Genomic DNA, 20,245 nt, shown 5'->3' with positions numbered 1-20,245 from the left:
AGCAAGTTTGAAAATTTTGAGGAGAAAGTTTGAAAATATTGAGAAGAAAGTTTGAAAATATTGAGGAGAAAGTTTGAAAATTTTGAGGAGAAAGTATGAAAATATTGAGGAGAAAGTATGAAAATATTGAGGAGAAAGTTTGAAAATATTGAGGAGAAAGTTTGAAAATGTTGAGGAGAAAGTTTGAAAATGTTGAGGAGAAAGTTTGAAAATGTTGAGGAGAAAGTTTGAAAATATTGAGGAGAAAGTTTGAAAATGTTGAGGAGAAAGTTTGAAAATGTTGAGGAGAAAGTTTGAAAATATTGAGGAGAAAGTTTAAAAATATTGAGGAGAAAGTTTGAAAATATTGAGGAGAAAGTTTAAAAATATTGAGGAGAATTTGGAAACTTGATGATTTTACAGAATTTTATTTATTTAGTAAATCAAACTGTCATGTTATGAGCCAAGCTATATATCATCAATAAATAACATCATTGGGTGGCTTGAAGTTTTTTAATCTCTTCTAAAACATTTGGTTTCTCTAATAAAAGGAATAAACCAAACTCTCACGCAAATTTTGACCGTTATTAATATACTGATTGTTTACAAATATTCATTATTAAAATATTGGTTTAGTTTCACCACTCTGCGAAATGAAGAGGAGTAAGAAGGCGAATGCTCCTTCCTCTTTTCCATTTCCAGACCGACTTGTACAGTAGTACAAATGTCAAATCAAAAATGAGATAATACATTATAGCGCAACCGTGAAAACTGTTTCCTCTTAAAATCAAAATTATAGAACAGCAAAAATGTAATAATGTAAATTTTTTTTCTATATGTAAAAATGTCATCAAAATTTAATGCACAAAAATGGAGAAAATCTGCAAAATTGAATTGAGCTAATTCTAGTTTATCTTACGAATAGAGAATTAAAGTGATTAAGGACTCAAAAAAACATTGTGGACATTTTGAGAATAATATGCACTGTGCAACTGTTTTTTAGGATTTATGGATATCTTTTGATTGGTCAAATCTTTCATAACATTTTAATTTTTCTACTTTTTTAACTTTGATGGAAATAAAGTTTGACAGATTTTTTGTCGGGCTACGTTTCAAAAAATAAAAATTTATTTCAATTATTGTAAATTTGCTTGTCTGTCTGTTAGGATGTTTGTATCTAATAAAAGTCAAAACGGCTGAACCAATCAGTCCCAAATTTTCGTTGGGACCTCACGTGAGTCCAGGGAAGGTTTAAAAAATTTGCCTTTAACAAAATTCGATTTTTGAAAATTTAGAAAATCAACGAAATTTTTTTTGAAAATCTGCGAAATCTTTTGTTTTTTGTTTTACAATGTGTACAAAGAGAAAATGCTTTAAAGAAGACTAAACTAATTACACCTTATCTCTGACTCACCCTCCATTATCCATATGGTTTGCCAAAAAATAGAAAGTTTAAACAACAGAGTTCAAAACATAGAGTCATATGGTCAAGAGTTATATAAAATAACAATTTATAAATATATGCTTTCAGGGCGCTTTGCAATCCTCAAGCTTTTAATAATTTCATCTTTTTAAAGTTATTTTAACTGCAGCTTTATATTATCAATGTGTAATGAGTACTTGTATTAAAACAGCAATTTAATATTTATATTTTCTTTGCATCAATAATCTAAATCTAAATTTTTGGGATGCAAGCTAATCTAAAGTATTTCAAAATACTACAATTTCACGGATTTTTAACTATGTAGCAAAAATAAATTATGAATTTTGTCTTGTACATTTTAATATTTTTCAACCAAAAACATAGACCCTGCAGAAAAACGTAGTCTTGTAAAAATTAACGCTAGTTCTGTTTTTTCTTTACTTACCCTGTACATTGTACAATGTACATATCAGCTAAGTTTCTCTTGGGATCAGTGCAGGAAAAAAAATAATTTTTAATAGTTTGTTTGATACTGTAATAAATATCGTCGTAAATCCTAAATCTGAAAACCTGAAAATATGTTGTACATTATTAATAACCTATCTTATACGTAATCTATTTATTAATTACATTTGTAAATAACTACGTCAAACCTGTATCACGATGTAAGGAGATGAACTGAGTATGCAGTGTTGTGGACAAATTCTTTAGGATTCATTTGAGACATATAAAACCTTTTAAAGAACTGTAAATCCTGAGTTTGAGTGCAAAGTAGACGTTCAAAACCGTACTTTTGGGAAGATACATTTTCAGAATTGTTCTGTAAAATTATTAAATAACGACGACAAAAAATGTTAACAAAATTCTACAGTAAACTAATTAGTAGTTTAGGGACAGGTTGAGAAATTAAAAATTAATCTTATCATCGAAAATAAGTAATCCTATTCAATTATTGGTTTCTATGATCTCTCATTATTCGCAAAGATTTTCTGCAGATTTTTTGGAATTTTTATTGAAAAGACGACATTTGTAGAACTTGTAGAAATCTGCAAATAAATTCATTGAAAATAAGAAATTCAATATAATGATGAAAACGAAATAGTTAATTGATTTATTGTCAAATTTCTTTTAAGAAATATGTTCCTAACCATCCAATTAGTTTACTGTAAAATTTTTACTTTATTTTTTGTTGACGTTAATTGTGATTAAAAAAAACGATTCCGAAAACGTACCCACCCAAAGTCATGATTTTGAACGTCGACTATGCACTCAAGCTCAGTACTTATAAATCGTGGAAATGTTTTATATGTCTCAAATGAATCCTAAAAAATTTGTCCATAACACTGCATTCTCAGTCTAACTATCTTGTATAGCCGGTCTGTCCCTTTAACTACGTGATTGTAAATAATCACAGAAAACCTGTACGTATCCCTAAAAAGCTAACTACGTTTGAAAAACTTGTAATTACGTTGATTAACCTAACCTGTATCATAGAACCCAAAATATACATTAGTTGGAATAATACTCTGCTTGATAACGGTATTAGAGTAATCCATCCTCGTGTAGTGAACGAGATGGAATTAAGTGTATATTGAGTTGTGTCTTGTAAGATAGATAACTAAGATTATTTAGTGACCTGGAGTTCACTATTGAGTTGTATCTTGTAAGATAGATAACTAAGATTATTTAGCAACCTGGAGTTTGCTATTGAATTGTATCTTGTAAGATAGATAACTAAGACTATTGAGTGACCTGGAGTTCACTATTGAGTTGTATCTTGTAAGAAAGATAACTAAGATTATTGAGCATCCTGGATTTCACTTTTGAGTTCTATCTTGTAAGATAGATAACTAAGATTATTGAGCGACCTGGAGTTCACTATTGAGTTATATCTTGTAAGATAGATAACTAAGATTATTGAGTGACCTGGAGTTTGCTATTGAGTTATATCTTGTAAGATAGATAACTAAGATTGTTTAGCGATATGGAGTTGGCTATTGAGTTGTATCTTGTAAGATAGATAATTAAGATTGTTGAGCGTCCTGGAGTTCACTATTGAGTTGTATCTTGTAAGATAGATAATTAAGATTATTGAGTGACCTGGAGTTTGCTATTGAGTTATATCTTGTAAGATATAGATAACTAAGATTTTTTAGCGATATGGAGTTGGCTATTGAGTTGTATCTTGTAGGACAGATACCTAAGATTGTTGAGATGTATATTGTAAGATTAATAACTAAGATTATTTAGCAATATGGAGTTCACTATTGAGTTGTATCTTGTAAGATAGATACCTAAGATCGTTGAGCGACCTGGAGTTCGCTATTGAGTTGTATCTTGTAAGATAGATACCTAAGATTATTGAGTGACCTGGAGTTAGCTTTTGAGTTGTATCTTGTAAGATAGATACCTAAGATTGTTGAGCCACCTGGAGTTCACTATTGAGTTGTATCTTGTAAGACAGATATCTAAGGATATGAAAAGTTATTCCTGGATTGGTACTGAACTAAAATTATTTATTTGAGTAGGGCATTTACTACAATACTATGGAACACTCTGTAACAGGTTGAAAATATAACAATTATTGTCAAATATTTTCATCTTCATGACTCTAGAGATACAAAATATAATCTTTATCACGGTTAATAAACGCTTTTATAGTTAGATAGATATATAGATGGATAGATAGATAAATAGATATATAGATAGATAGATAGATAGATAGATAGATGGTTAAATAGATAGATAGATAGATAGATAGATAGATAGATAGATAGATAGATAGATAGATAGATAGATAGATAGATAGATAGATAGATAGATAGATATAGATTAATAAAAATATATAGATAGGTAGATGGATAGATAGATAATAAAAATATAAAGATAGATAGATGAGATAGATAGATCAATAAAATTATAAAGATAGTTAGATAGATATATAGATCAATAAAAATATATAGATAGGTAGATAGATAGATAGATTAATAAAAATATAAAGATAGGTAGATAGATAGTTATAAGGATTTAAGATGAAAGTGAAATTGTTCAGTGTTGACAATACTTTCACACGTGAAGTGAAAACAAGAAAAGATATATTACAAGCTAGAAAACAAGATAAATATATATAATACTAGGTTTTAAGGAGCTTTGCGCCCCCTTTCTTGTATATAATTTTAGCTTTTAACTGTTGCTCTGAAAGCGGCCATTTTTAATCATTTTCAAATATGGCGGATTTTCTTTTCGAATTGGCGCATTTTCAAGGATCTTTTCTCCTTAACCAGACAACTCCTTAACCAGACAACTCCTTTAGACAACTCCTTAGTCAGACAACTCCTTAACCAGACAACTCCTTAGCCAGACAACTCCATAACCAGACAACTCCTTAATCAGCCAACTCCTTAACTAGACAACTCCTTAACCGGACAACTTCTTAACCAGACAACTCCTTAACCAGACAACTCCTTGACCAGACAACTCCTTGACCAGACAACTCCTTAACCAGACAACTCCTTGACCAGACAACTCCTTGACCAGACAACTCCTTAACCAGACAACTCCTTGACCCGACAACTCTTTGACTAGACAACTCCTTAACCGGACAACTCCTTAACCAGACAACTCCTTAACCAGTCCTTAACCAGACAACTCCTTAACCAGACAACTCCTTGACCAGACAACTCTTTGACCAGACTACTCTTTAACCAGACAACTCCTTAGCCAGACAACTCCTTAACCAGACAACTTCTTAACCAGACAACTCCTTACAACTCATTGAACAGACAACTCTCTAACCAGACAACTTCTTGACCAGACAACTCCTGAACCTGACAACTCCTAAACCTGACAACTCCTGAACCTGAAAACTCCTGAACCTGACTACTCCTCCTGAATCTGACAACTCCTGATCCTGACAACTTCTGAACCTGAAAACTCCTGAACCTGACAACTCCTGAACCTGCCAGATCCTGAACTTGACAACTCCCAACTCCTGAACTTGACAAATCCTGAACCTGCCAGATCCTGAACCTGACAACTCCTGAACCAGACAACTCCTTACAACTCATTGAACAGACAACTCTCTAACCAGACAACTCCTGAACCTGACAACTCCTGAACCTGACAACTCCTGAACCTAACAACTCCTGAACATGACAACTCCTGAACCTGACAACTCCTGAACCTGACAACTCCTGAACCTGACAACTCCTGAACCTGACAACTCCTGAACCTAACAACTCCTGAACATGACAACTCCTGAACCTGACAACTCCTGAACCTGACAATGCCTTAACCAGACAACCCCTGGACCAGACAACCCCTGGACCAGACAATTTCTTAATTAGACAATTTCTAATCAGACAACTCATTAACAGGACAGGTTATTCAAATATGATTCTCAATTTCAGATTATATAAATTAATTAAAATGAATGAGGGAGTTGGTGTACATGAAGTACAAGAACGGCAGTACGGTGGATATGGACATGGTAAGGGACGGGTAGCGGATTTTAAATGAGATACAAAATAAGTTTTCCAAATTTTAAAGCCCCACTTTTATAAAAATGTAAAAGGTAAAATCTTTTATTGGTTACGTACACCCACGAACCCTTATTCTGCACATTAAACATCTTCTAATCTATTCGTGAAATATAAAAAAGATTATTATTTGTCCAAAGTAATTTTTCTTATTGATTAGTCCAAATTTTGTAATTTAAATATTTGTTCTTAATGATTTTTCTTGACTTAAAGAGCTGAATATGTATTTTCAAGTGAGACTCCCATCTCCATTTATGTTGGCATGTCCGATTCACAACGGTACCATTAAAACCTATATCTGAGTAACGTTCAAGAAGATATCTTTTAAGTCTGGCAAAAGATATTCGATGACTATATTTCTGAATGATTTTTTTTTTATTTTTTTTTACGGTCTAAGTCGTATGTTGCAATTTTCTCAATTTGTATAAACGCTAAGTTATTCGGTATGAGACGTTTTTAGCAAGTTTTTCCTTATAGACGCAACAGATAGAAGTAAGATTAGTAGCGATCAAAAGACTATACCCCCTTTCATTTTTCGCGAACACTCCCTTTAAACCAAACATAATTTTCCTTCTCATTTAATTTCTTGGTTGAACTACAGTGAATCCCAAATATATGAATACATAGTAAGAGTTTTTATAATGTCGTATTCTCAATATATTTAAGATCTAATGCAGCCAGAAAATTATGAAATATCAACTATATACGAATGCGTCGAAAATTATCGATGATTATAGGTTGTAGTATCTGAATGATTTGTTTAGAATTAAATTCATTTATCTTACGATCCTAGTCGAATATTGCAACTCTCTCAATTTGTATGGACGCTGCGTTCTTCGATATGAGTAGTTTTTAACAATTTTTCTTAAAGACGCAACAGATAGAAGTAAGATTTGTAGTGATCACGATCGATAATTTTTCGCCGTAAGCCTATACCCCTTTCCATTTTTTACGAAGACTCCCTTTAAGTTTCCTTGAAAATATTTGTGTAGAAAACCTGCTGATAAAGTAAAAATACAGTCTAGGAAAGTAATTAGTGGAACAAAATACCTATGTCCAGACTCCAAAGATCTATACCACCTCTTTTGATAGAAAATAATACATATTTGGCAGTCATTTTATGTATGCAGGGGGAGTCAAAAAAAAAGTGTAATTGTGTCGTCTCATTCAAAACCCTTTTTTCGTATCCCGCCCTCAAACATAGCTAGACAGCTGGGCCTGGACGGACTTCGTTTTTAAAGGGAGTGACTTGACGGACATGGTGTGGAGATGAAAGTGCTCGAATTGGAGAGAAAAAGTTTAGGATTCATTTAATACAAATGAGACACTTTTACTGTGTACAATTTTTAAATAAGAGCGTAAGTCGTTTTTAATATTTTAACCAGGTGGTTCAGTCAGCAGAAGAAACGATTTTTTACAATTTTTAAATAACATGGACTAAACATGCAACAAATACTATTTTACAAACTAGTTGCTTGTATAAAAACAGGTTGAGAAAAATAATGAACTTATATCATTGAAAATAAGTTATAAAAAGTCATTTAAAATCTCGCAAGTTTATGCAAATTCTATTTTAGCTATAGGTTGGAGGTTTTTTAAATTCTAATTGTGAAGACGACATTTTAAAGAAATCTGCGAACAAAATTAAAGAAACAGGAAAAGCAGTAATGATAATGAAATAATCGACTCTACGATAATTTTTTAAAAAGAGATATGTTCCTAAACAGCAAATTAGTCTATATACAAAAAATGTCTCACTGGTATCAAATGAATCATAAAGTTTTTCTGTGCAATACTGCACTTTCAGCCTAACTACCATCTCTAGCATTTCACTCCCTTTAAACATATTTTCAAAATGATGGATTTTCATTTGGAAAATTCGTTTCAGAAACCGTTTTTTAACAAGATATTATCTTTAGCGTACAGGGCAAAACAATTTCGATAAAAAAAACCTGTTGATAGGAAGTGGATACGGGATTGGACCCCTGGAGGAATGTTGTGAAAAGAAAGTTGATCCTATAATCTTACTTGGAGTTATTGCAGGTAAAGGGGTACATATATATATATTTGTATATTTGTACAGTGCGTCCCATATCATATTAAATTATCTCCAAGTTTTAACACCAAAAAACAATAATTCTTGAAAAACCTAGCATTTTCCACAAGACAATTCTTATATTAGCCTTATTCAAGTTTTCAAAATGATTCATTCTTCTTAATTTATCTGATTAGTCCCAAAAATCGTAGTTTTGACTGATTATCGATCTAATATGATGTATATTTGTATATATGTCAGATATAGCTGGCCAAACGGCTGAATTTAATTAGAGACATTATATTAGGAAACCCATGGGTACAAAATAATTTTTTTTTCAAAATTCGGATTTTTTCATATGAAGGATGTGCTTCAGTTTGAAACGCCGTAATTATGACTAGCTCTCCAAAGTCCAAAGTCCTATTCCGGCTTTTATTGCAATTTTCAGTATTTTTTTCTGTTGTTAAGTTTTCATCAGAAATTAATTTTCAGCTTTGGCGGGTCTAACCTTCTTTCTTCGTCAGCAGGTGTTGACAAGTATTCCAATAGGAAGAAAACTGGAAGAAAGGTAACAAAGAGGAAAAAAAATTACGGAGTTGCCAGTGGGTTGCTACTTTAGTTCTAAAACATATATTGTTGTTTTAGTTCTGTAATTTGTGTTGTTGTTTTAGTTCTGTAATTTGTGTTGTTGTTTTAGTTCTGTAACTTGTGTTGTTGTTTTAGTTCTGTAATTTGTGTTGTTGTTTTAGTTCTGTAACTTGTGTTGTTGTTTTCGTTCTGTAACTTGTGTTGTTGTTTTAGTTCTGTAACTTGTGTTGTTGTTTTAGTTCTGTAACTTGTGCTTTTGTTTTTCTTCTTGTAACTTATGTCTTTAATTAATGCCATTTTATTTTTAAAATTTTGATTTTCATTTTGTTTAGTTTCAGCCTGTCTTATCTTTTACAAACAATTAGCGCCAGTCAAAAGTACGAAGAAAAAGGTAATTTTTTAATTAATTTTTATAACTAACCATTCTTTATTAATTTTTAATTATTAAAAGTTAATCTTTAATTAAAAGATGTTTTTGTTTAGATGTTTCAGAATCATTCGTTGACCCGAAAGTAGAGGTACTAAAAACATTTTTTTAAGAGCCCCACTTCTGATAAACAATCTGGCCAATCCGCCGGTCTAATCTCAACCATTAGGAAGACGTTCATTTGATGCGTTCATTTGATGCGTTCATTTGATGCGTTCATTTGATGCGTTCATTTTGCGACCTTAACATTTTTCTAGTTTTCATTTTACACGCAAAAGCAAAAGTCAGGAAACCATTTTGATTTTTGGAAATAAGGATTTCAAAACAATTTAGTTTAACCAATAGTTTTTCAGAAAAAGTCGTAATTACAGACATTGCGATGAAATGAACTTTATTGTTATTCACTAGTAAAGTAGCCTGAGGGGGGGGTCAATATTTATCGGAAAGTAGTAATGAGATTTTGAACCTTTTTTTGAGTGACATACCTAATTCAAACGTGGAACCCTTTTAACCGTATGACTGCGCCAAGTGATTAGGATATCCTTACTATTCTATCTGAAAATGGATAATTTTCAATTGTAATTTTTCTATAATGTGACTTGCGGATATATGCAATCAAGAAGAGAAATTGACAACATTTATCTCTTCTTGAGATAGAGAAACGACGACATCTTAATTAAATAAAGGTTATAAGGGTACCACTCTGAATTAGTTAGTTCATAACTTCATGTGAATTGCACAGACTTGTGCTGACTAATGAAAAGCACCAATTTCGCAATGATTGAATTATTGAAAAAAGTTTTTTTTTATTTTTAAGGTTGCCTCAGAAGCTTTGAGAATATTAAAAAATTTTGAGATTAAAAGTTGTAAACTCAACTTTAGTTTATGTCTCTCTGATGCTCTAATACTTTCAATAAAGGTAAAAACCAAAAGAAAATATTGATTGAGAATTAAGACTTTAAACGTTCCTTGAATAATTTAGCTTTTTTTTACAGAATAAGACAGTTATATTTCTATTGTTTATTTGTTAGCTTTTGCTTAAGGATTTCACATTTTTTATTGGAACATACTGTTAAGCCCTGCCAGCGCTGTTTGGAACCCACCATTGTAATCAGTGGCAACCTCTGTCATCTGAAGTTTAAGCATGGTATCAAAATCTGGTTTAAAAATAATTAAAAATAAAACTGATATTTTACCTGAAACATGTTCCTGTCATCAACATAGTTGTCATTTCTATCAGGGCCTCCAACAAGGGCACCATTTAGAATCTGAAAGACATCGCAGCAGATTAAGAAATTGTTTGTCCTAAATCTTCTTGCTTAATTTACCTGTGGGTTTGGTCCTGGGTCGTCTTTGTTTGCCCAGTCACAAGGGGCAGGCACATTGGGACAAGAAGCCCCTCTATGATGAGCTCTTTGTGGAGGATTTACTCCCCATCCGACCACATAGCTTCTACCAGTGTCCCCAAGTATGTAATTAATTTGACTTTCAGCAAAGTCAAAAGCATCCTTTGATCGTACTCCATAGTATGCTGCTTGAGTTGTATACATTGCAAAGTTTGCTGCATACCTCAAACTCCCCCACTCTGAGGATCCAATCCAGACTAACCCCTTTCCTGTTCTTTCGAATGAGATAACTTTTTCAACAAAGTCCTCTACTTTAGCTTTATACTGATCTTCACCTGTAAGTGCATACATTGCCAAGAAAACCATTGCAGATTTGTCATCCCAGGACACTTCACCTGGATTAGCTGAAGCCATGTCTGTTTCTTCATACATACTCTTGGCCTTTGCAATATCTTCAGGAGCTCCAGTAGCCAGAGCTATCCAGGCTGCAGACCATGCAAGTTCGTCAAGGTAGCCTCCCCAATCATTATAAAAATCTTCAGCAGGAATAGCATCTGTGTAATCTCCGTGGTAAACATCAGCAAATTCAAATAGCTTTTTGGCGTGAGTAAGACATTCATCTGCATATGAAGTATCGCCTATATTTCTGAAAAATATAGATGAAGCTGCAAGCGCAGCTGCAGTTTCTCCAGCAAGCTCAGAACCTGGTGCTGATGCAGTTATCTTGAATGCAGGTCTAGCCATTGTCATTTCCTCAGGCCTTCCCCAAAATGCATGATCTGCATTTCCATCACCGATTTGACCAATAAACTCAAAATCTGATGTATGGCAGCCAATAAAATAGTCAGTAGACCATTTTATACTTTTTGCCAGCCATTCTAGTTGCCCTGCTTTCTCATATCCAGATTGAAAGTTGATTCCTCCCCAAGCTACCACAGTGGTAAAAGCTGCCATTGGGAAACCAAACTTTACATGGTCCCCTGTGTCAAAATATCCTCCTAAAACTTCATCTCCCATTGCAGCGTTCCCTCTCCATGGAACTCTGTTGTCACTAGGAAGGGGTCCAGCTCTCTGGGCTTCATAGAAAAGAAGAGATTTCTCTATTATTTCTCCATATGGGTACTTTGGGGGATGATCAGGATTGTATATGTCTGAAGCAGTTGTAGTTGTTGGAACTCCTGGTGTTGTAGTCTGAGCTGAATTTCCTAAAATAAGTTAAATTGTTTATCAAGAACAAAATTATTAAGAACAAAATAGCATAACTTCACAAAGTACGTTTTCATTAAATGAAATTCTTGATATTTCAGGCTTCCTGTCTCCATTAACAACATTAAAAATAAGTTCAAACTCAGTTTCAGCATAAATTCCTACATTATATGATTTATTTGTCAGAGTCCAAACAGCTCCACTACCAGTTACTGTTGCAAGTGGAACGTGGACTTTTCTATATGAATCACCACTGTTATCATTAACTAAAATCATCTCTTTGCAGTCCCCTTTTGGCGCAAGGGTTGGAGTAGGAGGAGGAGTTGCAGTTTCACACATAATAACACCATTGAAACTAAAATTTTCATATTGGCATGTATTTGATAAGTTTTTGTCTTAACAATGTTGTCTTAAATAGTTTTATCATTAGAACAGTGTTTTATAGTTTGACAGACATAAATTTTAGGTACAAGTGTATTATAAGGACAATAAATTGTCATAATTTTTTTTTCAATAATTGCCCTGTAAAAAACACTTGGAGAAAAAATCAGAAACAAAAACTCTAAAACGAGTGTTCTGTATAAACAACTTTTCTTTTACTCTTTAAAAATTGAGGAACATTTACTTGACAAATGCTAACATTATTAAAACTAATATTTTTAAATCCTGGCATTTAATTTTCTCCATAGTATGCATAATAATAAAATTGCAATGAAAGCTTTTACAAGCCATGGACCAAACCTTTCCACTGCCTGTTCAGAATCAAATATGATTTCAACAACCCACTCATCAATGCAGACTTCATATTCTTGTCCATCCTCACCAACAATAGTTGCAATGCCATTACAGTCCAACTTTTTATTACTTGAATTTAAGTAGTTGTTGTCTCAACAATATTGGCTTGAATTTGGTTTCAACTTTAAAGTGATGCTCTTAAACATTTGAAAGAGGGTATTTTCAATGACCTTTCATAGTTTTGACCCTTTAAATAAAATTTTTGAATGGAAGCACGCTCACAAGTTAAAACTTTAATTATTGGGCTTCTAATTACCATTATTGGAAACCTCATTATTTTCTAATCGGTATTTTTTTTAGATCCACTTCTTATGAGAAATGCAAAAAATTCACATGGCAACAATTTGTAAATTAGAACTCAAAGTTGTGGTTTTACATAATGATTGATAAATCTCAAAAGAAAATTAGTCCCAGTATTAAATTCATCTGCAAGCAAAACTTTTAAGTTTGATCTCTAATTAAGTATAAGATTCCTAGGTTTAACTATTACACATTAAAAGCATATAGATATATAGGCTACTAAATTTAAGTTATGAAATCTCAATAACCTAAAAATGTATTTTATGCTTGTAAAACTCATAAAGCAAAATAGTTGGGTCAAAGGCATATAACCTGTTCTTTTCTGTAGGAAACATCCTTTAAAAATACTTTACTGATTTTTATAACCTTTTAATTTATAGGTTAGAGACACTTTATGAAAAAATATTTGGGTTTTAATATTAAAGTTGTGTGAAAGCATGCTGATTTAACAAACATTTTATTTAAATTACAAACAAAATGTTAGGGATTTCTCACAAATGTTTGAATTTTTTAACATTCTGTTCTTAATTTTGAACACAAAGCTTGGTATATTAAAATTGCTTTTGGTAATCATATAGTGCAAACAAAATGTTATTAATGCATAGTTCTAATATATACCTCCACAAAGTATCATTTCATTGAACGTAATCTTTGAGATCTCAGGTTTTCCATCTCCATGAACAACATTAAAAATTAATTCAAATTCAGCTCCAGCATCAATTCCTCCGTCGAATGATTTATTTGTCAGAGTCCAAACAGCTCCACTTCCAGTTACTGTTGCAAGTGGGCTGGAGACTCCTTGAACAGAACTTGAAAATTCTATGATGACAGTCCATGAAGTAACAGAAGTTGCTGGTGTAATGAACAATGTTATGTCTGAATCTGCACCATTATCATCAACAACTAACACATCTTCACAATCCCCTCCTGGTGTAGAAGTAGGAGTTGTTGTTCCACACATGCTAACACCATTGAAACTAATGTTTTCAAATCCTGGAATTCCATTTTCTCCATGGTATACATAAAAATAAACATCAAGGGAAGCACCTGATTCTAGATTGCAATCAAAGCTTTTGCAAGCTAGAGACCAAACCTTTCCACTGCCTGTTATGTCTGCTAGGGTAGATGTCACTCCCAACACATCAGAGTCAAAAACAATTTTTACTACCCAGGCTTCAATGCTTTGTGTTGGGGTGAGGGTAACTGCAACCTCAGTTTGTTGCTCGCCCTCTACAACAATTGTTGCAATACCATCACAGTCATTCTGTCCAGAACTTGATGTGGTAGTAGTTTGTGTTTGAGACGTTGTGGTTGTATCTGGTTTCAGTGTTGTTGTGGTTACAGGAGCACCACCGCAAATATCCTGATCATCAATATCTGCTGCAATAAGATAAGCTCTGCTAGAAAAATGAGGTTGGAAATGTAATTCTACATGAGCCCCATCTTCATAGTCAGAATCCCATTCAAGGTTTGTCAAAGTAAACGTTTTAGAATCGGTTGTTGAAACTGTCGCCTGCCAGCAGTCCAAAGAGGTAAGCACTTTGTCAAAAGTAAGATGAATTACCCAGCCATGGGCAGAGTGATCAATCTCAAACCTTAGGAAGCCATCAAAACCTTCTCCCCACTCTGAACCTATGAAAAGATTAGGACAGTCTTCTACCGCAGATGCGTAGTTAACAACAGCATATAGAATACAAATAAGAAAACTATGGTGTTTAAGCCTCATATCTTTATTCTCCCTAGCAGAGAAGATAAAACTGAATTGTCTCCACTTGAAGTTGTTGTTTTATTGATTATTTTATCTCTTTAGATACACGGATATTAAAAGTGTACAGTTCAGAACCTTAGTTTCCTTGTGTAGCACTCCTAATAGTTAGATGTAACAAATTTATTTTGAATCTTACAAAGTTTTTGAGACTTTGTAAGAATTTTTATTTTTGATAATTTTTTATTTGAAAGCAGTGACCGGCAATATATGGTAGTTGAACTGAGAATGTAGTATTGTGGAGTTATTTTTTAGGATTCATTTGAGACATTTAAAACGTTTTATTGATGTATAATAACTGAGTTTGAGTGCAAAGTGGACATTCAAAATTATCCATTTGGGTGATTACGTTTTGAGAATAGATTTTTTCAATTTTTTAAAAAAGGCGGCCAAAAATTTTAAAAAATATTCTGCTTTAACTAATTAGATGTTTAGGAACACATTTCTTAATTGAAATTTTCTCAATAAATTAATGCGAGAATCAATCATTTCTTTTTCATCATTATATTGAATTTCTTATTCTTTATGAATTTGTTCAAAGATTTCTTCAGATTCTTCAAATGTTGTCTTTTCAACAAAACTCCAGGAAATTTACAGAAAATTTTTGTGAACAATGAGACATTACAGAAACCAATAACTGAATAAGATTACTTATTTTCGATGATAAGAGTTGATTTTTATTTTCTCAACCTGTTTTTATCAAGTAATTAGTTTACTGTAGAACTTTTACTACTTTTTTCATCCTTTTTATTGAATAATTTTTTAAAAACCGACTCTCGAAATCATCTTTGAAAATGAGCAATCTATGAGGGTTTTAAAGATTGAATTTGTGCTCTTGCTGATAAAATATGCACAATAAAAATGTCTCATAGGTTGTAAACGTTTCCTTATTTCTCCACAATACTACATTCTCAATTCAACTACCATACATTGCCAGTTAGTCCCTTTAAATACGAATTTTATGCTTCCCATTCACAATTTTGAAAATTATTCTTTTAACTGTTCTGATTGGAACCCAAAGGAACTGATATCCTGCCATAACTCTATTTTTATAATTATGAGTAGAGTAATCAGTTTCTAAGTTAAAACAACTCAGAACAGTAATTACTTCATCCCAGGGATGGCAATTAACATTCAGTGTCCTTAGTGTCCTTTATTGTTAATTACCATCCCTCATGTGGAAAAATTAATGTTTTGCAAGTTAATTACCATCCCTTCAATTGAGTCATAAATGTCCTGAGTATTAATTACCATCTCTCTAGGGGATTAATTAGTGTCTTGAGTGTTAGTTACTATCTCTCCAATGGAGTAATTAGTGTCCTGAATGAGTGTTTATTACCATCCCTCCGGTGGAGTAATTAGTGTGCTGCATGTCATTCTCATTCCTCCAATGGACTAATTAGTTTTCTGAATCTTGATTACCATTACCATTGGAGTAATTAGTGTTCTGAGTGTAAATTACCATCCCTCCGAAGAAGTAAATAGCATTTAATCAAAAATGTGCATTCCCTCCAGTGGGCTCCGCTCCAGCTGATGGGACCCAATATGCTGCTACAAACTTCAATCTCTCATTTTTATGACATCACAAGCTTACAATTTACGTAATTGTCTGTTATCAGCTAGTTTGCAATTCTGATCCTGCAAACTTACATAAATGTGTAAACATTCTATATAAGCACTTTTTTAACTTTAATAATTTATTTGATTATTACAATATTACAATATTACAATATTTTTAAATATTTATATGATTTAAGATAAAAATATTTTGAGATTTCTATATTTCTTGTTCTTCATTTTTTTCTTGTTCGTACATCTTTCAATCTTATTTTGGCTAAATTTGAAAAAAAGAAAAGATTTTTTTTGGATATCCTTGTAGTACACCACTCTACAAGAAAGACCTATTTTTAAAGGATCTTGCTTTTCTCTGAACTCTGTATTGAATTGAACTAGCTGAGAGGATCTTGCTTACTCATGAGTTACATATGACTAAGCAAAGCACCAATTCCTGATATTTTCTTGAGGGCAGGGAGGCGGGTGAGGAGAGCAAGCTTCTCACCCTCCTCCCCCATCTTTTGCAGGGGGGGGGGGGGAATGTCTTCCAAGCCCCCATCTCTAATATCAATAGATTTCCCATCCAATACTTCTTGTACAGTTTTCTTTTTTCTTCTTGCTTCTTGTTCTTGTTTCTACACTTTGAGGCCTCTCCAAATAGTTATTTTGACATTGAGTTGTGGAACAAGTAGGAAAGAGATGATGAGGTTTGTAGGAAGAAGGGTATAAGGGATTGCTCCCTGTTTTCCATCGTGTTATAGTCTTTCTGAATAAGGGAATAATAAGGAAACCCATAACTGCACCCCTTATGCAAAATTGGGAGTTGTCAGCCGGAACGCCCCATTGAGAGGAATCTTCCACAGTGGTCCAGTCCTCACAGCTGGTCGAGTAAAAACCTGTTTCGAAGTGCATGGCTTGTATACTGATCAGGGGTTATACTCCTTCTTTCAGTGAACCATGCTGAAGATGGAGTCTTGTTTTATTCTATGTAGGAGTCTTGTTTTATTCTATGTACATTCGTTACTCCTCTGTAGGATACGATATGTGCAACTAAACACAGGGCTCCCCCAAACTGTAAAGCCGGGACCTCTATGAGAGAGGTCCATTCTCGTCTAAGGGCGGTAAGCAACTGTTATATAAGCACTTAATTATATAAAACTTTCATATAAGCATATAACATTTAGAACCAAGTTATAAGTTTTAATAGTTTAACGAGCATGAGACACAGCAATTGTGCAGTGTAAACAGACCCATTTTACTAAATCCGTGGTTTAATCAGTGACTAGTAAAACTATTTGCTTTGTAACAACATCAACTACACAAGGTATTGCTACAATGTCGTCTTCCTATTTCATAGTTTTCTGGTTATTTCTGTAGTAATTCCGGATGCTATAAATGTAATAACAAAAAAATTAAGAACAACCGTAAAGAAATTGATTCTTTGCCACAAAATCAAATTTTCTAATTCATATATCTTTAAAGCCTGATAGCGTAATTTCAAATTTCAAACTTAGATTATTAAATCTAACAGAACTCAACTATAACATTTAATTAATTAATTAAAACCATTGTTTACTCTAGGATGTCCCCTGGAATGACAAGTATATACTCCATGAACTGGTTCAGGGTTCAGCTGAATACCTTACCCAGGGTTCGATTCACAGCACCTGGACAAATATCAGGGAAAACAGCTTGGATTTTTTTAAATTTTCAAATGACTTCCATTTGTTGAAATGGCATGCCCGATTCACAACGGTACCTTTTAAGCAATCGCAAAAAATGACGAAAATATTACTTTTCGTTTTTATATCATTCTCAACATTAAATATCTTCTAATGTGTTCTCTCTAAAAGTAGCTTGCAGATTTTAAGAAAAAAAAGATATCATTATCATGCAATGTTACTCACTTAAAGGTGCAGAGTTGTGAATCGAGTAAGCAACACTTAAAACTACGAGGACAGTCCCTTTAATTTCACAAAAATATTTTGTCTTCCGAATTTCAAAAACTCAAATCGATCCAAACCATGTTTTTATAGAAAAATCGAACATATCAAGCTTACAGAGAAATGTATTAGTGATTATAACCTTTGCTCAAGTAAGCAAGAAGATATACAATTCCAACATTAACAGTGACCATGGGACTTAAAGAGGGTGATTATGCAGGTTTAATATGATTTCCAAGTACATATTTAACTGGGACGGAGCACCTCCCAAGAAGGTTAAGTTCCCTCCTGGAGAGATCCCTGACAGCTGACAGTGACCTTATAATATTATAAACATTAATTGAAGGACAAAAAAAGTTTTCAAAAATCAAACTATATTTTTTTTCAAATGAAGAAGTCAATTGTTGTATTGTATTTAACCTTGCTAGTTTTATTTTCAAGAATTATTTGCAATAATATTTGCAATGATAATTGCAGTAATAACTAAAAAATTATATAACTAAATAGACACGATATCATGAAAAGCTTAGTCGGCCGATATGTATAAGTTTGTTTGTATGTCTCTTAAAGCCTGCCAACAAAACAATCGTTACGTTTCTAATTTTTGACAACTTTTTATAATTTAGTGATTCTTCACGTAGACAATTTCTTTACAAATATTTTAGCTAACCCTGTTCATAAAAATAATAAAAATTAAAACCGTGTATATATATATATGCGGCCGGAAATGACTTGTGCATCCATTTGTCCACTGTGCTACAGATTTGTCTGCTCCATCACAGATATGGCTGATGTTCCACGGATTGGGCCACTTTACTGCGATTTGGCCATTCTGTCTCATATCTGGCTGTAATGCGCCAAGCCACGTAATTGGCCACCGTTCATAGGTTTGGGGCTGCCGTGATGCAGATTTGGCCGCCAGACCACAGCATTGGCTGCCATGCCAAAGATTTGGATGCTGTGCCACAGATTTGGATGCTGTGCCACAGATTTGGATGCTGTGCCACAGATTTGGCTGCGGTGCCACAGATTTTGCCACTGTGTCATAGATTTGACCAATATGCGAAGGATTTGGCTGGTGCCTCAGATTTGGCAGGGTCGCAAAACGCTGAGGAGATAAACTGAAAATATGGCTGCTTTGCTATCATTGTATTTCTGTATTGAAAGTAATTAGAATGTTTCAAGGACATTAATCATGCATTCAGTGTGCTTAGGGCAGGAATTCAAATTCTTTTCATATTTTTTCCAATCTTTTTCCAAATTCCAAAGAATCAAGAAGCCAATGAGATAATCTATTTTTTGGACAAATTTTTTTTGCAAACATTTTTACTATATAATTGGATTTTGCGATAAAAAATTCAATTTTTGAAAATTTGCCAATTTTTTGGCAGATTATAAAAAAAGAGCACAAGAGCTTTCCAATGATGTATCATTTGTCATATTTGGACATCAAACATGGGGATTTAGAGGGGGGGGGGTCAAATTGACCCCCCTCCCCAGCATATCCTGGTTTTCAAGTACCCCAGCAGAGATAGGGTTAATGAAAAGTTTTCTTCACTGATTAACAAAATGATCAAAGTCGTGAATTCTGCCCGGCTTCCTCACATTGCACATTGCACATTGCACACTGACTAGACAAAATGAGATTGTCGTGTCTAGTAAAAAATCAAGATGTTCACAGTGCACTCTGCACTATAGCACAGACATAAATAGAAATTGATCTACAATGGCAACTTTAAAACTGAAAACTGAAGAATAACGGAAATGGTGTTTTTATAATTAATGATGAGAAAAAAAAACAGATTGATTATCTATAGATAGCAATTGCCATTTTAGCAGGGAGTGTCAATTGAAATTACGCTTACATTCCCTTTAAGTTATGACTTTGAAGAATACAATAAACACAACACACAGTAATTGTACAGTGGTATGACTTGGGTTTCTAGCCATAAGAAAAAAACGTTATGCGAAAATTTCGCATTTTCGCGAAATTTTTTTTCTCGAAATTTTCTTATTTCGTTCACTCAAGAAAAATGCGAAAATTTAGCTTCAATCTGTTTAGCGAAAAAATACGAAACATTCGCGAAGAAATCGTGAAAAAAGTAGTGAAAAAATTTCGTGAAAAAAGGGAAATCATGCAAAAAACAAAAATTTCGTAAAAAATACAGAATTTTTAAAAATAACTACAAAATTTTAGCGAAAATTAATCAAAAAAGACTAAATGTTGAAAATACAAGACTCATTTTCAAAAAGAGATTCATCCGCGAGCCCAATTGATGGATAAACACAAAATATAGATATAGATTTAATAACTTAAATAGGAGGAGACATCAGACAATTCATAGG

At 33.1% G+C, this 20,245-nt stretch overlaps 2 protein-coding genes across 2 annotated transcripts; one reads left to right on the top strand and one right to left on the bottom strand.

The window, feature by feature from the left end:
* Positions 1-5,815: 5,815 nt before the first annotated feature.
* Positions 5,816-18,274, top strand: LOC111697627 (uncharacterized). The gene is made up of 8 exons (XM_023467692.1): positions 5,816-5,891; positions 7,903-7,983; positions 8,468-8,543; positions 8,896-8,954; positions 9,047-9,081; positions 9,808-9,909; positions 17,538-17,638; positions 17,993-18,274. The coding sequence occupies exons 1-8, from the start codon at positions 5,831-5,833 to the stop codon at positions 18,081-18,083; spliced, it is 606 nt and encodes a 201-aa protein (XP_023323460.1). The 5' UTR covers positions 5,816-5,830; the 3' UTR covers positions 18,084-18,274.
* Positions 9,996-14,412, bottom strand: LOC111697625 (endoglucanase A). The gene is made up of 4 exons (XM_023467691.1): positions 13,256-14,412; positions 10,319-11,541; positions 10,187-10,258; positions 9,996-10,121 (listed from the first exon to the last, which is right to left on the bottom strand). The coding sequence occupies exons 1-4, from the start codon at positions 14,361-14,363 to the stop codon at positions 10,047-10,049; spliced, it is 2,478 nt and encodes an 825-aa protein (XP_023323459.1). The 5' UTR covers positions 14,364-14,412; the 3' UTR covers positions 9,996-10,046.
* Positions 18,275-20,245: the final 1,971 nt, after the last annotated feature.

Source organism: Eurytemora carolleeae, unplaced genomic scaffold (assembly GCF_000591075.1).
Source record: "Eurytemora carolleeae unplaced genomic scaffold, Eaff_2.0 scaffold133, whole genome shotgun sequence".
Classification (NCBI taxonomy): domain Eukaryota; kingdom Metazoa; phylum Arthropoda; class Copepoda; order Calanoida; family Temoridae; genus Eurytemora; species Eurytemora carolleeae.
Note: the sequence above shows the minus strand (reverse complement) of the source record. Positions and strands in the feature narration are given on the sequence as shown.